Genomic DNA, 22,751 nt, shown 5'->3' on the forward strand with positions numbered 1-22,751 from the left:
GCATATCTGAGGTTATTGATATTTCTCCCAGCAATCTTGACTCCAGCTTGTGCTTCCTCCAGCCCAGCATTTCTCATGATGTACTCTGCATATAAGTCAAATAAGCAGGGTGACAATAAACAGCCTTGAAGTACTCCTTTTCCTATTTGGAACCAGTCTGTTGTTCCATGTCCAGTTGTAACTGTTGCTTCTTGACCTGCATACAGATTTCTCAATAGGCAGGTCAGGTGGCCTGGTAATCCCATTTCTTTAAGAATTTTTCACAGTTTGTTGTGATCCACACAGTCAAAGGCTTTGGTGTATTCAATTAAGCAGAAGTAGATGTTTTTCTGGAACTCTCTTGCTTTTTTGATGATCCAGCAGATGTTGGCAATTTGATCTCTGGTTCCTCTGCCTTTTCTAAAACCAGCTTGAACATCTGGAAGTTCACAGTTCACTACTGTTGTAGCCTGGCTTGGAGAATTTTAAGTATTACTTTACTAGTGTGTGAGATGAGTGCAATCATGTGATAGTTTGAACATTCTTTGTTCAACAGAATAGAACATTTAGAATAGATTTAGTCAGTTTTAAAATAAAATGCAGAAGCTCTATTATATTGATACTTGAAATAGTATTCCTCAGAAATATTTGAAAAATGAAATAACCATCATTAAAAAATATTTAACTCTACTAAAGACCAAGAGATATTTTGGGAAAAACAATTTTTTATTTATTCTTCAACACCAAAGGAGCCCCCTTGATCGTAGAGGATACCCCTGTTCTTGTGAGTTGAGCATTTTCATAGAGAAAATTACGCCGATGAGCTGGCTTTTTGTTAAACACCTTGTTACGAGCGTCAACTTTGGCTTTTACATTCACCGGCAGTACGGAAACTTGAGGTAACCCATTGATCTCATACAACCAGTACATATCCGCTGTCTAGAAACAAAGAGAGGAAGAGACTTTATATGCAATATCCAGGGACTCAGAAAAATGTGAGAAAATACTTATCAAACTAACACCTTCTCTCTTCTCCATGTAAGGCATGGGAAGGACACAAAACTGAAATTGCATTTGTGCATTAAGGGCACAAATCTGATAATAAATGATTAGTGTGGAAAATAAATTCAGGAATGCATTTGGCTTTATGAATTAAAAAACATTCACTAAAAAGTCACACTTAGAGGTCTGCCCTGTGGGTGAAGCCATCTATTTGGTTTGCATGAGACTATCACTTAACATGAACTATATATAATGGAAATAATACCTTGCAAGATTTATCTAAGGGAATTTCACTATGGCTATAGAACCAACTGGTATTATGTCAAGCTTCTGTTTTTAAGATTATGAAAGTATATCATTAATATAACTACTTATAATTACTGAGCATGGTGCAAACTCATTAATGAAAATCTAAATCTAAATCCAAGTCAGTACAGCTTACACAGGAATTTACTTAAAAATCCTTCATTTCTTCTGCATTTTTGTACAGAATGACAATACTGAATTAGGTTGTCTAGCAGCTTTTGCACATTTATGTTCATACTTAAATCTCATTGCTCTTACAGAGTTTCCTAATGCCACCTGTTGTTTATCCAGGACTTTTGCCTCACATAAGAATTATATCATGTATGTTCAGAAAACTCACTCAAGAGAAGTTCAGGTCAAGAAAATACTGTAGTCATATCAGGGTTTAAGATGTAATGTGATATCTGTCAATGAATGTTAAATTCAGGAATTTCTTGCACATCTGGAACAGTCCTGTTTTAATTGTAACTGGCCCTTCTATCCAAGTTCATAGTAATTAAGTATTCAGAATCAGTGAGTCTGGCTTTGTTGTTGAGCAGAACAAACCAAGAACCATACTACAACTGGGTTAAATAACATTTTACTTCATATAAGGATGTTCAATTTGAAAAACATAGCTACATTTTGGTGATTGTGCATAAGTGGTTGTAAATGTTTACAAGTGACTCACTTATAAACTTATAAACACTTATGAATGTTTATAAGTGACTCACTTATGGGTACAAATGTATAAGCTACATGAAGGAACCTGCATCAATGCCCGAGCTTAGTGGGTACACAGGAGTGAGCTATGTGAAGGGATGTACTCTCCCATTCAGAACCTAGTGATACACATGGTAACTACATGTAAGGATACACATGGTAACTACATGTAACTACAGATCTTTACATGTATATCTTTTGTCCAATATATCTACAAGACCATCTGAAAATAATTACCTATAAATACACTTTTAAATCCTAAATGTTACTGTATACATTTCAATTAAGATTCAAGTAATTTTGCAGTAAGTGACACACAGAAATCTCTTGCATTCCTATACACTGACAACCAAAGATCAGAAAGATAAATTAAGGAAAAAATCCCATTTACCATCATATCAAAAAGAATAAACTACCTAGGAATAAACCTACCTAAGGAGGCAAAAGACCTGTACTCAGAAAACTATATGATACTGATGAAAGAAATCAAAGATGATACAAACAGATGGAGAGAGATACCATGTTCTTGGATTAGAAGAGTCAATATTGTGAAAATGACTATACTGTCCAAAGCAATTTACAGATTCAATGCAATCCCTATCAAACTACCAAGGGCATTTTTTTCCACAGAATTAGAACAAAAAAATTTATAATTTGTATAGACACACAAAAGACTCCAAATAGCAAAAGTAATCTTGAGAAAGAAAAATGGAGCTGAAGGAGTCATGCTCTCTGAATTCAGACTATACAACAAAGCTACAGTCATCAAAACAGTACAGTAGTAGCACAAAAAACAGGAATATAGATCAATAGAACAGAATAGGAAGTCCAGAAATAAATCCACACACCTCTGGTCAGTTAATCTATGACAAAGGAGGCAAGAGTATACATTGGAGAAAAGATAGTCTCTTCGATAAGTGGTGCTGGGAAAACTGGATAGCTTGATGTAAAAGAAAGGAAATAAAACATTCTTTAACATGATACACAAAAATACACTCAAAATGAATTACAGACCTAGATGTAAGGTCAGATACTATAAAACTCTTAGAGCAAAACACAGGCAGAACACTTTTACATAAATCAAAACAAGATCTTTTTTGATCTACCTCCTACAGTAATGAAAATAAAAACAAAAATAAACAAATGGGGCCTAATCAAATCTACAAGCTTTTGCCTAGCAAAGGAAACTGTAAACAAAATGAAAGACAACTCACAGAATGGGAGAAAATATTTGCAAACAAAGCAATCCACAAGGGATTAATCTCTAAAATATACAAACAGCTCATGCAGCTCATTATAAAAAACCAAATGACCCAATCAAAAAATATGAAGAAGATCTAAATAGACATTTCTCCAAAGAAGAAAAAAGCACATGAAAAGATGCTCAACATCACTAATAATTAGAGAAAGGCCAATCAAAACTACAGTGAGGCATCACCTTACACTGATCAGAATGCTAAGTCTTCAGTTGTGTCTGACACTTTGTGGCCCCATGGACTATAGCCTGCCAGGTTCCTCTGTCCACTGAATTTCCCAGGCAGGAACACTGGAGTGGGTTGCCATTTCCTCTTCCAGGGGATCTTTCCGAGACCAGGGATTGAACCCTAGTCTCTTACGTCTGCTGCATTGGCAGGCAGGTTCTTTACCATGAGCACCACTGGGAAGCCCATACACTGGTCAGGATGGCCATTGTCAAAATATCTACAAACATAAATACTGGAGAGGGTGTGGAGGCAAGGGAACCCTTCTATACTGTTGGTGGAAATGTAAATTGGTACATGCACTGTGGAGAACAGTGTGGAGGTTTCTTAAAAAACTAAAAGAAGAGCTACCATATGATCCAGCAATCTCATTCCTGGGCATATGCACAAAGGACACCATAATTTGAAAAGATACATGCATTCCAATGTTCATTGCAGCACTATTTACAATAGCCAGAACATGGAAGCAACGTAAATGTTCATCAATAGATGAACAGATAAAGAAGACATGGTACATATATACAATGGTAGATTAGCATTAAATGGAATGAAATAATACCACCTGCAGCAACCTGGATACAGCTATAGACTATCATATATAGTGAAGTGAGTCAGAAAGAGAAAGACAAATATATGATATCGCTTATATGTGGAAATCTAAAAAATGGTACAACTGAACTTTAGAAAACAGAAATAGAGTGACAAATGTACAGAATGAACTTATGGTTACCAGGGGATAAGGCAGGAAGGAGGGATAAATTAGGAGGTTGGGATTGACATATACACACCACTATATATAAAATAGATAAGGTATTCCTCTACCTAGGTTTCCCCAAGGGTCACAGTTGGTAAAGAATCTGCCTGTCAATGTAGGTGACCCAGATTTGATCCCAGGGTTGGGAAGATCCCCTGGAGAAGGAAATGGCAACCCACTCGAGTATTCTTGCCTGGATAATTCCATGGACAGAGGAACCTGGAGGGCTACAGTCCATGGGGTCACAAAGAGTTGGACACGACTGAGCACAACGACAGTGAAAATAATATGAAAGTAAATGAATACCTTCATGTCACTAATATGTCAAAGAATCACTGTGCTCTTACATAAGAACGCCAAATTGACAATTATGTGCGGGCAAACCCAGTGTGGCCGGAACACTGCGAGCACTCCCCACACACGCCAGTGACATTTGTCTGCAGTGCCCCTCCCTCCACACCGCACGACTGAACAAGCCAACCTAAACAAGAGACCACCTCCGCCACCTTGTGTCAGGGCGAAAATTGGTCACTGAAGAGACCTGCAAACAGAAGCCAAATAAACAAAGGGAACCACTTTAGAAGTGACAGGTGCAACAGATTAAAATCCCTGTAGTTAACACCAACTACACCAGAAGCGGCCTATAGATATTGAGAAGTGTAAGCTGGAACAAGAAGCTATCTGAAACTGAAGTGAACCCACACTGCCCACAACAGCTCCAGAGAAATTCCTAAATATATTTTTACTATTATTATCTTTTTTTAATTAAAAAAAATATTTTTTTTCTCTTTGAAGTTTTTTAGAAACTTCAGAAGGCTTCTCTGCTGTCAGGGAGTTAACAATCCTTGGGAACATTCCTCAATCAATGATTGAACAGCGACAGGTGGTATATAAACATTCCAAACTTCCTGGCCCCCTCAAGTGTGAATATTCTAAGGTATGGGTTCCACATGATTTCCCAGAGAACGCCCACGGTGTTAAATCCCCAGGGCCCTCTCTGCTAATTGCCTTGGTAAATGCACCCTTTATTGATTTCTATTCCTTCTGAGTCTCATATCCTGGCTTCTCTACATCTGTTTCCTATGATCACATGGTAAATATGCTATTTGGACTTGAATCCTTATTTTAGGATCTGCTTATGAGAAAATACAAACCAAGATACATGTATATAATACCATTTCCCACAATTTCATGATAATGGCCAATTCCCTTAAAAATAATATATGTAATTTATGCCTATGCCTAGGCCTCTCTACATATACATATTTCTTTTGTACAATCCTTGTATGTTTTATCTTGGGTAATTCTGAGAGTTCTTACAAGTTTGTATAAACTATTTAAGATTCATCATGTCCACCATGGAAGCTGAATGGACTGTCCACTCTGAGTTACAGTGCTTTTTGTAACACTTTGATTAAGTTAACTTCAGTCTCTCAAAGCTAGTGCTATATGCTCTGTATAATAGTGGAGAAAAGACTCTTTTTACTCATCTAAATATGGTTTAATTGAAAGGGAACTTATGAAGCTTGCTAACATGGTTGTTGAAGTTTGTATAGGGTAATATTTAACTAAACTGTTCTTAAAAATACTTTTAATTTCCAATTAAACACAATGAAAATTATATGTTTCATATGTTACAAGTATTAATTAGTCGACTTAGTGTTTACAACAGTTTTAAACAGATGATAATAATGTAAACAACAATTTTCATTTAGACAGTGAGTTAACTTCTAAAATTCTTCACATTTATCATGTGAGACATCATGTTGTTATCATTAAGAGCAGGGTTTTGGAGTCAGACAGTGTTTGAACCATGATTTCAAAATCATTGATTTGATATATGTAATACAATTTATGAACACCAAGGGCATTATACTGGGCATAAAATGCCTGTCTCAAAAGCTTGCACATGATTCCATTTATATACTATTTTAGAAATCACAAAATCATAGGGATGGAGAAAAGATTACTAGTTGCCAGGGGTAGAGAGGGAATTACAGTGTTGGACTTGACTTGAAAGAGTTAGCAAGACATAGTTCCTCTGCTGTGATGGAAGAGTTTTCCACCTCACTTGTGGTTATAGGTATATACATCTACAAATGGGTTCCAATTGCCTAGAACCAGACATACACAAACAGACACACACAGACACACAAATGGATATGAAAAGCACAAAACATGGAGTAGGGTCTCTTCTAGTTAACATTATTTTGTTAATATCTTTGTTTTGATATTTTACTACAGCTATATAAGATGTCACCACTGGGAGAGCTGGGAGAAGGATTCATAGTACTCTACCTACTATTTCTATGTCTTTACTATTTATTTAAATGAAAAAATATGAGATGTATGAGTCAACGGAAAATTTGAACACTAAATGGATACTTAGGGGCTTCCCTGATAGCTCAGTTGGTAAAGAATCCGCCTGCAATGTGGGAGACCCTGGTTCGATCCCCGGGTTGGAAAGATCCCCTGGAGAAGGGAAAAGTTACCCACTTCAGTATTCTGGCCTGGAGAATTCCATAGATGGCATAGTCCATGGGATCGCAAAGAGCCAGACATGACTGAGTGACTTTCACTTTCAAATGGATATTTAGTATGCACTGGTATTAAGGAATTATTATTAATTTTTAGATATGATAATGGTATCATGGTTAAGATTTTTATCTTTTAGAGATCGATAGAGAATATTTGTAGATAATAGGAAATCTTGGATTTTCTTCAAAATAATATGGGAAGTGAGGAAGTGGGTGGAAACATACTTGAAACAGGACTGCCCTTGAGATGATAAGAGTTCATGTGGGATGAGGAGTGCACAGAGAGTAAGTATTCTCTCCATTTTGGCACATATTTTAAATTCTCCATAATAGAAATAGGATCAACAATGATTTCTTAAATCAAAATAGTGATTTCTCAATTTTCCCCATATATACTTTATCAAACCATACTGCTTACACTAAATCAAAATGTTACATTCTCAGTTGATCCCATATAAACTTATTCTTTCACAGAAACCCTTCAATTCTGCTGCTAGTGATTTAATTGTCAAGTCTGCACAGGGAAATCAGAAACAGAATTTTGTTGGTAAAACTTCCTAAGTGTTAAGTTAATTTCAGAAATATCCACCATATGTTATAAACTGCATATAATTTTATTCACAAATCTCTCTTTAAAATATCATTTTAAGAAGTAAGCACATTAACATGATAATAGTAATCAATTATTAACTCAGGAAATAGTTATGAGCAGCAAGGCTCCAGATGCTTTATATTTTTATTACCTGGGTTGTAAGGGGTCTCAAAAAGATGAAAATAAATGCTCTTCTCAAGCAGTATTCAATATTTTTCTCTATTCATTAAAATGGTAACAACACATTTTTCTGCCAGTGGGGCTGCCTAATTAGTGTCTGATTCAGAATAGTAGTCACTTTGGCATCAGTAGTTGTGTCTTGAAATATGACTACAATTCCCTTGTGCCTGTGCTACTGAAAAAAGACAGTGGTAACAGACATCTTTTCCAAAATAACTTGAATGTTACCTTTAGCCAAAAGTTCATAGTAGGACAGATATGGGGAATTTTATGGAGAAATTTTACTTACTGAATAAATTTTCAGAGTTGTATTTACCTTAACTTTTAACAAAATGATCACTTTAACATTATTTTATATTAATGGCCCATTTCACACTATTTTGTTTCAATTCAAAATAAATTTTATCTTCTGTTTAATTTTCTTCATTTTAGAACTTAACATTTTCCTAACACCTTATCCTTTATCCTTTGAAATCAAAGGTTTCAAAATCTCTATTGGAAATCACCTGAAGTCTTTGAATAAAGGGGTGTTGTGTTCACTCGTGTCCGACTCTTTGCAACTCCACGGACTGTAGCCTGCTAGGCTTCTTTGTCCAGGGAATTTTCCAGGCAAGAATACTGGAGCGGGTTGCCATTTCCTACTCCGGGGATCTTCCCAACCCAGGGATTTAACCTGTAACTTTTGTATCTCCTGCACTGCAGGCAGATTCTTTACCTCTGAGCCACTTGGGAAACCCAAAGCCTTTGAATAGGTTATTATAGGAAATAATATGTCTATACAAATCACTTTACAGTCATTATTTATCTCTTCCACAATTCCTCGGTGTGGAAAAGAAACAATTTCCTATTTCCATTGATGATAACAACATTTGCGTTATATTTCACAATTAAAATTTCTCTTTTGACCAAAAGGAAATTAAAACAAGCAAAACAGTTGAAATATGTTGACTTTTGCAAGATAATGTTGCTGTTCTTTACCTTTGATCATTGAGTGAAACTTTTTTCCCAAAGTCATTTAATGACTTTTGTGACATCAAATATCCTTGACTATTACCTTTCTAGAACTCACCTGTATTGATAATGTTGCTTTGTATTTCCTGCTGTACATTGTGGGTATAAAACCCACAGTGATGAGAGTTCCTTTAGGAAGAAGTTCTCCAATCTGAGGTTTTACAAAAAATTCAGGATCACTGCCAGGTAGGAAGTTTGCCGTGAATGACTCAGGATTTCTGGAACAAAAATATATTATCAATGTTTAAAACTTCATCATTACCCTGTTCTCTGTATGAAAATTGGGGATAGGGCTTAGCTTATAATCTTGCTGCATAGGACTACAGTTAAACATTAATGGTGCTATGCAGCCGTGAGTCTGATACTTGTTACAATATGGAATGCTTAGAATAACAGTGATTGGGCATTTAAAAAATTACTGGAGTGTCATTCTTCCCAGGGTGACAAAAAGGGAATCTTAAAGATTTTTAAAATCATATCTTATTTCTATAGTGTACAATGAATAGAATGCTATTACTATAAAAACTGGAAGAACTCAATGTCCCAAATGGAAATTCAATTATTTGTAAATAACTCAATATCTAAAATGCCTGACCACAACAGCTATCATAAAGTCTTGTTTTTACTATTATTCTAATGTGATATTTGCTTACTTCTCTTCAGTTTTCTACTTGCTAAGTGAGATGTAAGTACTTTATAGGTTCATTAAAAATTCTTGGGCCTGGAAATGAGCTGCTATGATCTGAAAAGAACTGAGTGACATTTAAGATTCAAGTTATCATCTTGAAGTCAATGTAGATTACATTTGAGATAAAGACTGTGAAAGAAGTTGAAGAACTTCTTGGTAGAGGAAAGCAGGAGGGAGACCGTGTATATGGGAGGCTGTGAAGAACTGAAAATCCAAATTGACGGTGGAGATGCAGGCAGAAGGTAAAGAACAATTTCCTAGAATAGATCCAACAGTGAAACATCAAAGAGGACATGGGAGATTCAGGTTGTGACTCTGGGATCCTTTCAGTAAATGTGTATTGAGTATCACAGCAGGTGGTATGAGAAAGTGGATTATGGACAGAGATGACCTAGACCGAAATCCTAGCTGTGTGTGGGAGCATGACTTCAGCCAGTTTAGTCTTTTGGAACCTCAGTTTTCATTCTATTAAACTGATAATCCCCATAAAGATTATTATCTTTCCTGGCATATGGAAAGTACCTGATAAGGACTAATTAATATTAACATATTGATCAATGTGATTGTTACTGTTTTAAAACATTTTATTACCAATGCTAGGCAATGATGCATGATCCAACAAATAAGAAACGTATAAAACAGACTATGCAGAGGGGTGATGTCACCAAGATGGCAGAAAAGAAAGCCCCAGATCAGTTCCATGGAGACAATGATTCAAAAAGACGCAGACCAATTTCCACTGTGAGAAATTCTGAAACCAGTTAAGAGCGTCTGCCCTCCAGATGAGTGTAAAGTCAGCTACTCTGAAGTTATTAGGAAAATTTGTGGCAGGCTCTCACCATAGTTTCTCCCTCCTGAGCACAGTACCACAGGATTAGGAGGAGATTCTCAGGTCCCACTTCTCCCAGGTAAGGAAAAGAGGAGAGTAGACTAGACACCCAACATTTGGATATTGGGGGTATGGAGCTGCTGGGGGACTGACTTCTGTCTTGCCTACCTTGAAGTACTGATGAGACCTCACACACACTAGATGCATGGTAGTTTCTGAGAACACAAAAGTACTGGGCAGGGTACTGATGCTGCAGAGGTCCTATGGTAGGGCAGACAGAAGCTGATATAACTCAGAAGGCTCTCCCTAAGTGCAGAAAAAGGAGAGTGGAACACGTACTCAAATTTCTAGCTTTTTAGTGGGCTGCTTAAGGTTCTGCTTTTTGTTTTGCTTGTCTCATGGAATTGAGAGAACCTGACAAACTACATGTCTAGAGGCTGCTGAGAAAAAAAAAAATCTGGGTAATGTGCTGCTGCTTCAGAGCGCTCAGAGTACAGAAGACAGACACCAGAGGGAGCGAGAGATTACAAACTTCTGAAAAAAGAAACTGGCAAGCCCCTCTAATTAGTAATCTTCATACACAAGTTCAGAAAGACATGTGAAAGTGAAAGTCACTCAGTCGGGGCCAACTCTGCGAGTCCATGGACTACACAGTCCATGGAATTCTTCAGGCCAGAATACTGGAGTGGGTAACTGTTCCCTTCTCCAGGGGATCTTCCCAACCCAGGGATTGAACCCAGGTCTCCCAAACTGATGGCAGATTGTTTACCAGCTGAGCCACAGGGGAAGCCCAAGAATACTGGAGTGGGTGGCCTATCCCTGTTTTAGCGGATCTTCCTGACCCAAGAATTGAACCAGGGTCTCCTACATTGCAGGTGGATTCTTTACCAACTGAGCTAAGAAAGACATATTCAACAGAAAAGATTTGAAAGGCTCCCAAAGTCCCTAGTTGCACTGATTGGTGAAGATCTTTCCCTGTATTAAGCCAGTTTGTAAAGAATGGAAGAGGCAGCTATCTTTCCAAACATGTCGATCCCAACACAAAGTTAAAAAGAAAATGAAGAAACAAACAAACAAAAAATATGTTGTTAAAGAAAGAAAATAGATCTCCAGAAATGTACCATAAAGAAGTGGAGGTATAGAAATTACTTGGCAAATTATTCAAAATAATTGTCATGAAGATGTTCAACAACATCAGGAAAATAATGCATAAACAAAAAGAGAATTTCAACAAAAAGACAGAAAATATTAAAAAGACCAAACAAATTTTGGAGCTGAAGAATGCAGAAACTGAATTGAAAAATTTACTAAGGGTTGAGGTCAGTTTGATCCAGCAGAACTAATGAGAGAACTGGAAGAAAAGTCATGTGAAGAGGAGCAAAAAGAAAAGTAAATGAAGTAGAGTGAAGAAAATTTAAGGGACTTACACAATAATATCAAGAGGACTAATATACACATTATGAGTCTCAGAAGGAATAGAGAGAAATAGAAGCAGAAAGCTTATTTTTAGAAATAGTGGTCACAAACTTCCCAAATCTGGGGAAGAAAATGAACATCAGATTAATGAAGTACAAAAGGCTCTAAATAGGATGAAATCAAAGAACTCTACAATGAGACACATAATTAAAATGTCAACAGTTACAGACAAAAATAGGATTGGAAAACAGCAAGAGAAAATGAACTTATCACATACAAGGGAATTCTTGTAAGACTTCCAACAGATTTCTCAGCAGAAACCATGCAAGCCTGAAGTGAGAGGAATGATATATTTAAAGTGGTGAAAAACAAACTGCCAACCAAAAACACTATAACTAGCAAAAAAAGTCCTTCAAGAATGAAATAGATACTTTCCCTGACAAAGAAAAGCTGAGGGAGTTAATTAACATTAGATCTGCTTTACAAGACATGCTAAAGGGAGTCCTTTAAGTTGAAATGAAAAGAGTAAATAGAAATACAAAAGCATTTGAAAGTATAAAGTTCACTTGCAAAAATAAATATAAAGAAAATACACAAAACTAAATATTGTAGCAGTGGTACATAGATCACTTAGTTGTGCCATAAAAGTTAAAAAACAATTTATAAAAAATATTAAAAGAAACACAATATAAAACATGTAACTTGTTCATCACTAAAGAAGTATAAAGATTGTGTATGCAACTGAAGTTATCAACTTAAAATTGATATGTAAGTCCCATGGTAACCACAAAGAAAACACTTACAGAAGATACCCGAAAGAAAATGAGAAAAGAACCAAAGTATATTACTATAAAAAAACAATACAACACAAAGGAAGATAGCAAGATAAGAAAAGATGCACAAAAGAGCTATAAGACATACAGAAAAAAACAAAATGGTAAGTTCCTCCATACACTAACTACTTTAAATATTAATAAATTAAATTGTCTTCAAAAGAGACAGTGGCTGATAGGATAAATAAACAAGATCCAAGTATGTGCTGTCTACAAGAGACTAAATTTGGGTTTAAAGATACACATAGGCTGAAAGTTAAAGGGAAGAAAGAATATTCCATGAAAATGATAAACAAAAGAGCACACCTAACCTTACTTCTATGAGGCAAAGTAGACTTAATAAAAAACTGTCAAGAAGACAAAGAAGGATTTTATATCCAATCAGCTTGCCAAAACAAAAAACCAATTATACATATTATAGCTATATATATGCCCAACAATAGAATATCTAAACATATAGACCAAAGATTGACAGAACTTAAGGGAGGAATAGACAGCAATACAATAATAATAGGAGATTTCAATACCCCATTTTCAATAATGGAATATTGAATGGAATAAAAACGTAGACAGAAGATCAATAAGAGAAAAGAAGACAGGAGCAACACTACAGACAAATGATTCTAACGAATATATACAGAACATTCCACTCAATAGCAACAGCATTCATATTCCTCTCAGGTATACATGGAATATTCTCAAGGACAGACTTCATGCTAGGTCACAAATCAAGTCTGAACAAATTTAAGAAGATTGAAATTTTACTAGTTGTCTTTTTCCTCCATAGCAGAATGAAACTAGATCTCAATAGCAGATGGAAAACTGGAAAATACACAAATATATGGAAATTAAACAACTAAATTTTAATTAAAAAAAACCAGTGAAATCTTGAACCAATGAACCAAGAAGATGTTATAAAATATCTTGAGACAAAATGAAAACACAACATTGCTTATGGAATGCAGCAAAAGTACTACTAAGATGGAAATTTATACTGATAAATGCCTACATTAAAAAGAAAGAAGAAAGAAGTCAAACAATCTAATTCTATTTCTCAAGAAACAAGAAAATGAAGAAAAACCCAACCCAAAGTTAGCAGAAAGAAGGAAATAAAGAGTAGAGCAGAAATCAAAGAGACAAAAGAAGAAAAATAGAAAAAAATCAACTGAGTCAGAGTTTTTTGAAAATAACAAAATCAATAAAATTAGCTAGACTAAGAAAAAACATAAGACTTAAATGTATAAAATCATATACGAACAGAAGAGACTGGTATAAACAATTATACATAAAATCTGTATAACTGAGAGGAAACAGATAAATCCCCAGAAAAAAAGGAATTTACCAAGACAAAATCATGAATAAACAGAAAATCTGAACATATAAATATTAAGAACATTGAATCAGTAATCAAAATCCTCCCAACAAAGAAACGCCCAGGAACAGATGATGAATTCTACCAAATATGTAAAGAAGAACTAACATCAATCTATGTCAAACTCTTCCAAAATATTAAAGAGGAGGGAATTCTTCCAAATACTTCCAAACTTAATTTATTCTGATATCAAAGCCCGAAAAAGACACTACAAGAAAAGAAAACTACTGGCAAATATCCCTGATGAATATAGATGCAAAAATCCTCAACAAATGCTATCAAATGGAATTCAATGGCATGTTAATAGGATCAACTACCATGTATAAATAGGATTTAACTATAGGATGTGAAGAAAGTTCCATATAAGAAAATTAATTAATATGATAAACCACTTTAACAGAGTGAAGGATAAAATAACACATGATCATCTCAAGATATGCAAGAAAAAAACTGACAAAATTCAACACCACTTTATTATAAAAACACTCAACAATCTAGGAACAGAAAAAAATTGCTTCAACATAAAAAAGGCCACATATGAAAAGCCCACAGCTAATATATTCAACATTGAAAAACTAAAAGCTTTTCCTCTAAGATCATTATCTTTGATTTTATTTGTACAATGATTCCAGAAAAAAAACTTTATAATAAGTGAATTCAGGAAAGTTGCAGGATATAAAACCAACATACAAAAATGAGTTGCATTACTATACACTAACGATGAACTATTTGAAAAAGAGATTAAGAAAACAATCCTATTTAAAATAGCATGAAAAAGACTTTTCTAATATGACATCAAAAGCACTGGAATCATGAGCAAAAATAAGCAATAGGACTATATTGAGAGGGTGACAGGCAGGAAGGCCAGGGGTCTCCAGATGGAGGAAGTGGGCTGCAAGTGTCAGATATTTTTATCTCTCTTCAGCGGCAGGAGGAAACAAACTATCGATATTTTTTTCCTTCTCTATACAAATTTAAAAGGAGGTTTCTCTTAAAATACTGTGTTGCCATGACACCTGGTTTCACCTGAAGCTAACTAGTCTCAAACCTTGAGTTAACCAATACATTTTTCTTATGGAAATGTTTGTCTTAAGCTATGTTAATGTGCTATGCATTTACCCCAGACTCTGTCTTCAAGTCAGTTCCACCAAATGGCTCAGAACCTACTTGACAAGCCAGTATGTTATACTCAGATATTGTTCCCCTAATCTATGTAAATGAAACTATTTGTATGGTAATCTGCCGTTCTACAAGATTCAAGTCAATTGTTTTATGGCCTGGGATGAATCATCTGGTGCCAGGATTATCACAAAATGCAATTTATGGATGAGGGGCCTGGTGCCATTCTGAGTTTTAAGACATTCCTTTCTTTTCATTAACAGACTGCTAGTGACTATGTAACATCCAGCTGAATACTAGCTTGGGGTGGGGGTTACTCTTTCTGCCCCCTTCTGATGCCTATATCAGAAGCTTTCTCTATCTCCTTTATACTTTAATAAAACTTCATTACACAAAAGCTCTGAGCAATCCAGCCTCGTCTCTGGCCCTGGATTGAATTTGTCTCCTCTGGAGGCCAAGAATCTCGGCATCTTATCGTTCAGCAACAACCTTTCAATATCACACTAAAAAATTTCTGCACAGCAAAGGAAAAGAAATCAATCAAATGAAAAGGTGACCTTTGGACAGGGAGAAAATATTTGCAAATCATGTATCTAATGGGGGATATTATCTAAAATATATAAGGAACTCACAGAACTCAATAGCAAGAAAACCCACAAATAACCCTATTAAAAATGGGCAGAGGACCTCAAGAGATACTTTTCCCAAGGAAGACATACAAATGGCCAACAAGTATATGAAAAGTGCTCAATATCACTATTCATCAGGGAAATGCAAATCAAAATCACAATGGGATATCACCTTATATCAGTTAGGATTGTTACTATCACAGAGTCAAAAAATAAGTGTTAGCATGAACGTGGAGTAAAGAAAACCACTTAACATTGCTGGTGGGATTTAAAATTTGGTATAGACATTATGGAAAACTTGATGCAGTTTCCTCAAAAAACTAAAATTGAATTACCATATGATCCAGCAATCCTACTTACAGGCATATATCTAAAGGAAGTGAAATTAGTATCTCAAAGATGTATTTGCACCCCCATGTTATTATAGCATTAGTCACTATAGCCAAGATATGGAAATAGCCCAAGTATCTGCCTACAGATGAACAAAGAAAATGTGGTATATATACAAAATGGAGTAATATTTAGCCATAAAAAACATGGAACTCTTGCCATTTGGGACAACAGAGATGAAGCCTGAGGAGATTACACTAAGTAAAATAAGCCAGATACGGAAAAATAAATTTTACACGGTCACTTAAATACAGAATCTAAAAAGGTTGAACTCAGAAGCGGAGAGTAGAACAATGGTTGTCAGGGCTAGGGGTTAGAGGAAATAGGGAATATTGGTTAAAGGGTACAAATTTTCAGCTATATTAATAAGATAAATAGATCCCAGAGATCAAATGTATAGCATGGAGCCTATAGTTGCTAATAATGCATTGTATAGTTGAAATCTGCTAAGATAGCTCTTTAGTGTTCTTACCACACACACCAAAAGATAACTATGTGACATGCTGAACAGGTTAACTTGATTGGAAGAATCATTTCGCAGTATATATTGTATTTAATCATCACACTGTTCACCTTAAATATATACAACATTTATTTGTCAATCATACCTTAATGAAGCTGGAAGAAAGTTAAATATACAAAAAGGTAAGCCTCTGATCAGAAAGTTTCAAATCATATTGTTGACAGATAATTACAGTAATTATTCCTTTCTGTATGTGGCATTTCTTACATTATACTACCCAGTAGGGCACCTATTCTGATACATGTGCCAAAGTTAATGCCGGGTTTAACCTTCTAAAAGAATAGAGATTTGGGGGGACTTCCTGGTGGTCCAGTAGTTAAGACTCTGTGCTTCCAATGCAGGAGGCATGGGTTTGATCCCTGGTTGGGGAACTAAGATCCCATATGCCATGCAGTGTCACAAAATAAATACATAATAAATAAAGCAATAGAAAATTTTAATCAGCTTTCCCAGGGCTATTAATATTGAAAATATAACTCAGGGGTCTGACATATTCGTTAGCCTACCACCATTCAGAATGGCCTGAATCTGAGGTTTACAGGACTCCAATCTGGGACAGGTATGTGACCAAAGATTTTCTGTTGAGTTGGGATCAGAGATGGGGAGACAGGAGCTGGGGTATCTTATCTAAATGGACACTGTGCCCACTACACACTACCCATTCTTTGATGTGATTGTGTAAAGATGTGTGTGTGTGTGTGTGTCTTTGGTAAACTGGAAACACACACAGTGTGTGTGTCTTTGGTAAATTGGAGACAGTGATATCTAAGTAGTTGTATGAAAAATTAAATAATGTTACTCTGCTAAACATTTAGTAGGAATGAAGCAAATATTTACTATTGTGTATTTACTGTTGCGTTTACTGTGTTATTCTTTAGCAAGGCAAACAAAGCAATAAGAAAAATATGATGATCATGAATAATCACCAAAGTGGGCTTATTACTGTCCCAGACTAAACACAGCTTTTTACTAGAAACACATTATTTTTAGTTTTTAAGATAACAATATCATTAAGAATAATAGATAAGCTGTTCTGATACTTTGAACTCTATCATGTGTCTATCCTAACTCTTTAGAGGATGCAAAGTATTTAAAATGCAATTTTTAGGTATGAATCATCATACCTAAAATTATCCTAGACAAACTCTGGTCCTTTAAATAAGGAAAACACAAAGTGACATGTACTCCTTAAAATAGTCTTCCTTGAGCCTTTTTCTCTTTCCTCCTCTCCTGCGGGCCTTACGTTTTAGAGAGCATTTAATTTAGAAGATAGAATAGCTACCATCTCATTGTTTGTCACGCTTTTTGTTCTTCTCTTTTCCCTTCTCCTCATGCCCAGCAAATAAGAAAAATGTGTAGTCACTAGGGCACAGAGTCATTTCTCTTCAGAACTTAGTTTACACTTGATGAGAGAGAAAAGGGAGATGTTGAGCATTGAGTTGGTTTGTGGGGAAGCTGGTCAAGTACTAAATATGATTAGGTCAGTCTATCTCACATCACTCCCCCAAGTTTCAAGGGTCATCTGGATGACCTGAGATTTCTAATACCTACTTAGGTATAGTGCCCCAGGGATGAAACATAGAGTGGATATATTCAGGAGTATAGTAGAGCATTGGGACAACTAAAATGAATTTAAAGACAGAACTGGCATGGGCTAGTTTTCAATTGTCCCCCAAAATGCTGGGAAAGATTGAAGGCAGGAGGAGAAGGGGATAACAGAGGATGAGATGGTTAGATGGCATCACTGACTTGATGGACATGAGTACGAGCAAGCTCCGGGAGTTGGTGATGGACAGGGAAGCCTGGCGTGCTGCAGTCCATGAGGTCAAAAAGAGTCGGACGCGACTGAGCGACTTAACTGACTGACTGGTAGTCCCTTTCACATATCAAATCAACACAGTGATTCTCCTGTAGCCAATAGAATGTAGCTAAATAAAGCTGCATAAATTCTAGTTCTATATCAGAAAATGCTCTGCAGTTCTTTTGGACTACACACTGTGGGAAACCAGTCACTATATATAAAATGCAACTACTTGAGACACACATTACATAGAGACTGCATGTAGGCACCATTAGCCAATAACAGCTGCACTATTAGATAATAACTAGCATTAACTTCTAGTTATGTTAACCATCTTGATGAGCTAGCTCAATCAAACCTTAAGATGGCTGTGGATATTGCCAACATGTGACTGCAGCCTCCTAAGGGAACCTCAATCATTAAGCTATAACTGAAATATACCCCAAACCTGTAGAATTTTCTGTTAAATCTCGAAAAAAGAAAACCTCCTGTGTTCATAGTATAAGGTGTGCATTATTATATCCTCAGAACCAAAATCGAACAAAATCAAAAGCTATACGTTAAAAAATATTATTTTGACATTTTTAGATTTCTCAGTAACTTTAAGTCATTTACTCAATATAAGAACATTGTCAGACCTCAGGACATAAGAATCAAAATTTATTTCATATTGTGAGTGCACTTGACAAATACAATTACTTATGATAAACGCATTCATCTACCAGGAAAATATACTGAAACCTAAACAAGCAGGTATATTTCACATTTCTGTTGAGACTCTCTTACAACTTAATGCTTGCAGAAATATATCAGAATGAAAGATACTGGATACTTCTAATTTTAAAGAAAGTATCTAAGAGAACATTTGTAATGTTAATTAAAAATGAATGCAGATAACTGTAATGAATCAGAATGGTTGTTTCTCTTTTGCTTCCTCTACACAAATATACTGCCATAATTGCCTTTTTTTTCTTATAAAAAAATACAAGGGCATTAGGGAACAAATTTTATTGTATTAGGGAGTGAAACATATGTCATATATTTTCTGGTTGTATTCATAAAAAATTATGTCAAAGACCTTTAGAAATCAAGATACCCGGTAAAGACACAAAAATAAACTGAAAAGTAGTCTGAAGAAATTGATTTTGCAATTATCTTATATTTTCCAAAGGCCAGGTCAAAGTATAAGGAAATGATCTAAATCTATTGCAAATGGATGGAGAAGAATTAAATAAATGTAGGGGAACCAAGAAAGTAAGAACTAAGCTCATAATTTTTTTTTTTTGAAAAGGCTAAGTGAGACATAGATATAATCCTGACCTTTTATCATGGAAAAATATCAGGCTAAGTATAAGTGTAAAATACTAACATTATTATGGTCATAGTATACACAACCTGGGATGACATTACCCAAGACAGTGGAAGAATGAATCATACTGGTTTCTGAATTAAAGTGGATATTCAATAGGATATAACATGTTCCTGTTCTTCCTTCTTTCTGATGGTAACCAAGGGCCTTGGCCTATGTCTCCACCTATCTAAATGAAGGCAGAGCTTCCGATTAGATTTAGAGACAAATTACATTTATGAAAATGATTTATCTTTCAATTTAGATAGTAATAATCGTGATGAAATTCTTTTAGAAAACTCACACATTTCATTTTATATCTTTATTGAGTGTTTTCCTTTATGAGTATCATCCAAAATTTTCTGATTTTTAAATTATAATATCTTATAACTAATGACTAAATTATATAATTGTATCTGTCCAGAACAATCACATGAGGCAATGAAGGATGGAATTTATGTTATCTTGAATTCAAATGCTATAGTTCCTACATTTTCATTAAATTAAATGCAAGATAATATTATAAAAAATCAACAAGGACACAATATAATGGTTCAGATACTATGAACTCTATGGATTATATATTTTCCTCAAACAAGAAAGAATAAACATAATTTTACTCATTAAAGGCCCCCCAAAAGATGTTCTTTTCATCATAGGGGACTGGAATGCAAAAGTAAGAAGTCGAGAGATACCTAGAGTAACAGGCAAGTTTGGCCTTGTAGTACAAAATGAAGCATAGCAAAGGCTAACAGAGTTTTGCCAAGAGAACACGCTGGTCATAGCAAACACCCTCTTCCAATAACACAAGAGAAGACTACACATGGACATCACCAGATGGTCCATACCAAAATATGATTATATTCTTTGTAGCCAATGATGGAGAAATTCTATATAGTCAGCAAAAACAAGACTGGGAACTGACTGTGGCTCAGATCATGAATTCCTTATTACCAAATTCAGACTTAAATGGAAGAAAGTAGGAAAAACCACTAGACCATTCAGGTATGACCTAAATAAAATCTGATATGATATACAGTGGAAGTGACAAATACAGTCAAGGGATTAGATCTGACAGACAGAATGCCTGAAGAACTATGGACAGAGTTTCATAACATTGTACAGGAAGTGGTGACCAAAACCTTCCCCAAGAAAAAGAAATGCAACAAGGAAAAATGGTTGTCTGAGGAGGCCTTACAAATGGCTGGGAAAAGAAGAGAAGCAAAAAACAAAGGAGAAAAGGAAAGATATACCCATCTGAATGCAGAGTTCCAAAGAATAGCAAGGAGAGATAAGAAAGCCTTCTTAAGTGAACAATGCAAAGAAATAGAGGAAAACAACAGAATGGGAAAGACTAGAGATCTCAAGTAGCAAGGACCTAACAGAAGCAGAAGAGGTTAAGAAGAGGTGGCAAGAATACACAAAAGAACTGTACAAAAAGGTCTTAATGACCCAGATAACCACGATGGTGTGATCAACTCACCTAAAGCCAGATATCCAGGAATATGAAGTCAACTAAGCCTTAGGAAGCATTACTATAAACACAGCTAGTGGAGGTGATGGAATTCCAGCTGAGCTATTTCAAAGATGATGCTGTTAAAGTGTCACACTCAATATGCCAGCAAATTTGGAAGACTCAGCAGTGGCCACAGGACTGGAAAAGGTTAGTTTTCATTCCAATCCAAAGAAGGGCAATGGCAAAGAATGTTCAGACTACTACACAATTGAACTCATTTCACATGCTAGCAAGGTAACGCTCAAAATCCTTCAAGCTAGGCTTTAACAGTATGTGAACTGAGAACTTCCAGATGTACAAGCTGGATTTAGAAAAGGCAGAGGAATCAGAGATCAAATTACCAACATCCATTGGATCATGGAAAAAGCAAGGGAATTCCAGAAAAACATATACTTCTGCTTCACTGACTATCGCAAAGCCTTTGACTGTGTGGATCACAACAAACTTGGAAAATTCTGAAAGAGATGGGAATACCAGACCACCTTACTTGTCTCTTGAGAAACCTGTATTCAGGTCAAGTTAGAACCAGACCTGGAAAAATGGACTGGTTCAAAATTAGGAAAGGAGTATGTCAAGGTGTATACTGTTACCCTGCTTATTTAACTTATATGCAGAGTAAATCATGCAAATTGCCAGGATGGATGAAGCACAAGCTGGAATCAAGACTGCCAGGAGAAATATCAATAACCTCAGACATGCAGAAGACAACACCCCGATGGCAGAAAGTGAAGAGAAACTAAAGAGCCTCTTGATGAAGGGGAAAGAGGAGAGTGAAAAAGCTGGCTTAAAACTCCATATTCTAAAGCCATGGCTGATTCATGTCAATGTATGGCAAAAACCACTACAATATTGTAAAGTAATTAGCCTCCAACTAATAAAAATAAATGAAAAAAAGAAATAACATCTTGAAAAAAAAAAACCTCAATATTCAAAAAACGAAGACCATGGCATCTGGTCCCATCACTTCAAGGCAAATAGATGGGGAAAAAATAAAAACACTGATAGACTTTCTTTTCTAGGGCTCTGAAATCACTGCAGATGGTTGACTGCAGCAATAGAATTAAAAGAAGCTTGCTCCTTGGAAGCAAAGCCATGGCAAATCTAGACTGTCTTTAAAAGGAAGAGACATCACTTTGCCTACAAAGGTCTCTATAGTCAAAGTTATGGTTTTTCCAGTAGTCATGTGTGGATGTGAGAGTTGGATCAGAAAGAACGCTGACATACATTGACATGAATCAGCCATGGATTTACATGTATTCCCCATCCCGATCCCCCCTCCCACCTCCCTCTCTACCCGATCCCTCTGGGTCTTCCCAGTGCACCAGTCCCGAGCACTTGTCTCATGCATCCAACCTGGGCTGGTGATCTGTTTCACCATAGATAATATACATGTTTCGATGCTGTTCTCTCGAAACATCCCACCCTCGCCTTCTCCCACAGAGTCCAAAAGTCTGTTCTGTACATCTGTGTCTCTTTTTCTGTTTTGCATGTAGGGTCAATGTATGACAAAAACCACTACAATACTGTAAAGTAATTAGCCTCCAACTAATAAAAATAAATGAAAAAAAAATGTGCTTAATGTATAGTCAAAAAAAAAAAAAAGAACGCTGAGTGTTGAAGAGCTGATGCTTTTGAACTGTGGTGCTGGAGAAGATTCTTGAGAGTCCCTTGGACAGCAAGGAGATTAAACCAGTCAATCTTAAAGGAAATCAACCCTGAATGTTCATTGGAAGGACTGATGCT

At 35.7% G+C, this 22,751-nt stretch overlaps 1 protein-coding gene across 1 annotated transcript in view; it reads right to left on the minus strand.

The window, feature by feature from the left end:
* Positions 1 to 499: 499 nt before the first annotated feature.
* Positions 500 to 22,751, minus strand: part of CFAP47 (cilia and flagella associated protein 47) — a 496,124-nt gene continuing 473,872 nt past the window's right edge. The window contains exons 63-64 of the mRNA XM_043459762.1: positions 8,603 to 8,762; positions 500 to 918 (exon numbers count right to left, since the gene is read on the minus strand). Of these exons, the coding sequence (XP_043315697.1) occupies positions 706 to 918; positions 8,603 to 8,762 (373 nt within the window). The 3' untranslated portion in view covers positions 500 to 705. The remainder of the gene's footprint in view (positions 919 to 8,602; positions 8,763 to 22,751) is intronic.

This window comes from Cervus canadensis, chromosome X (genome assembly GCF_019320065.1).
Source record: "Cervus canadensis isolate Bull #8, Minnesota chromosome X, ASM1932006v1, whole genome shotgun sequence".
Taxonomy (NCBI): domain Eukaryota; kingdom Metazoa; phylum Chordata; class Mammalia; order Artiodactyla; family Cervidae; genus Cervus; species Cervus canadensis.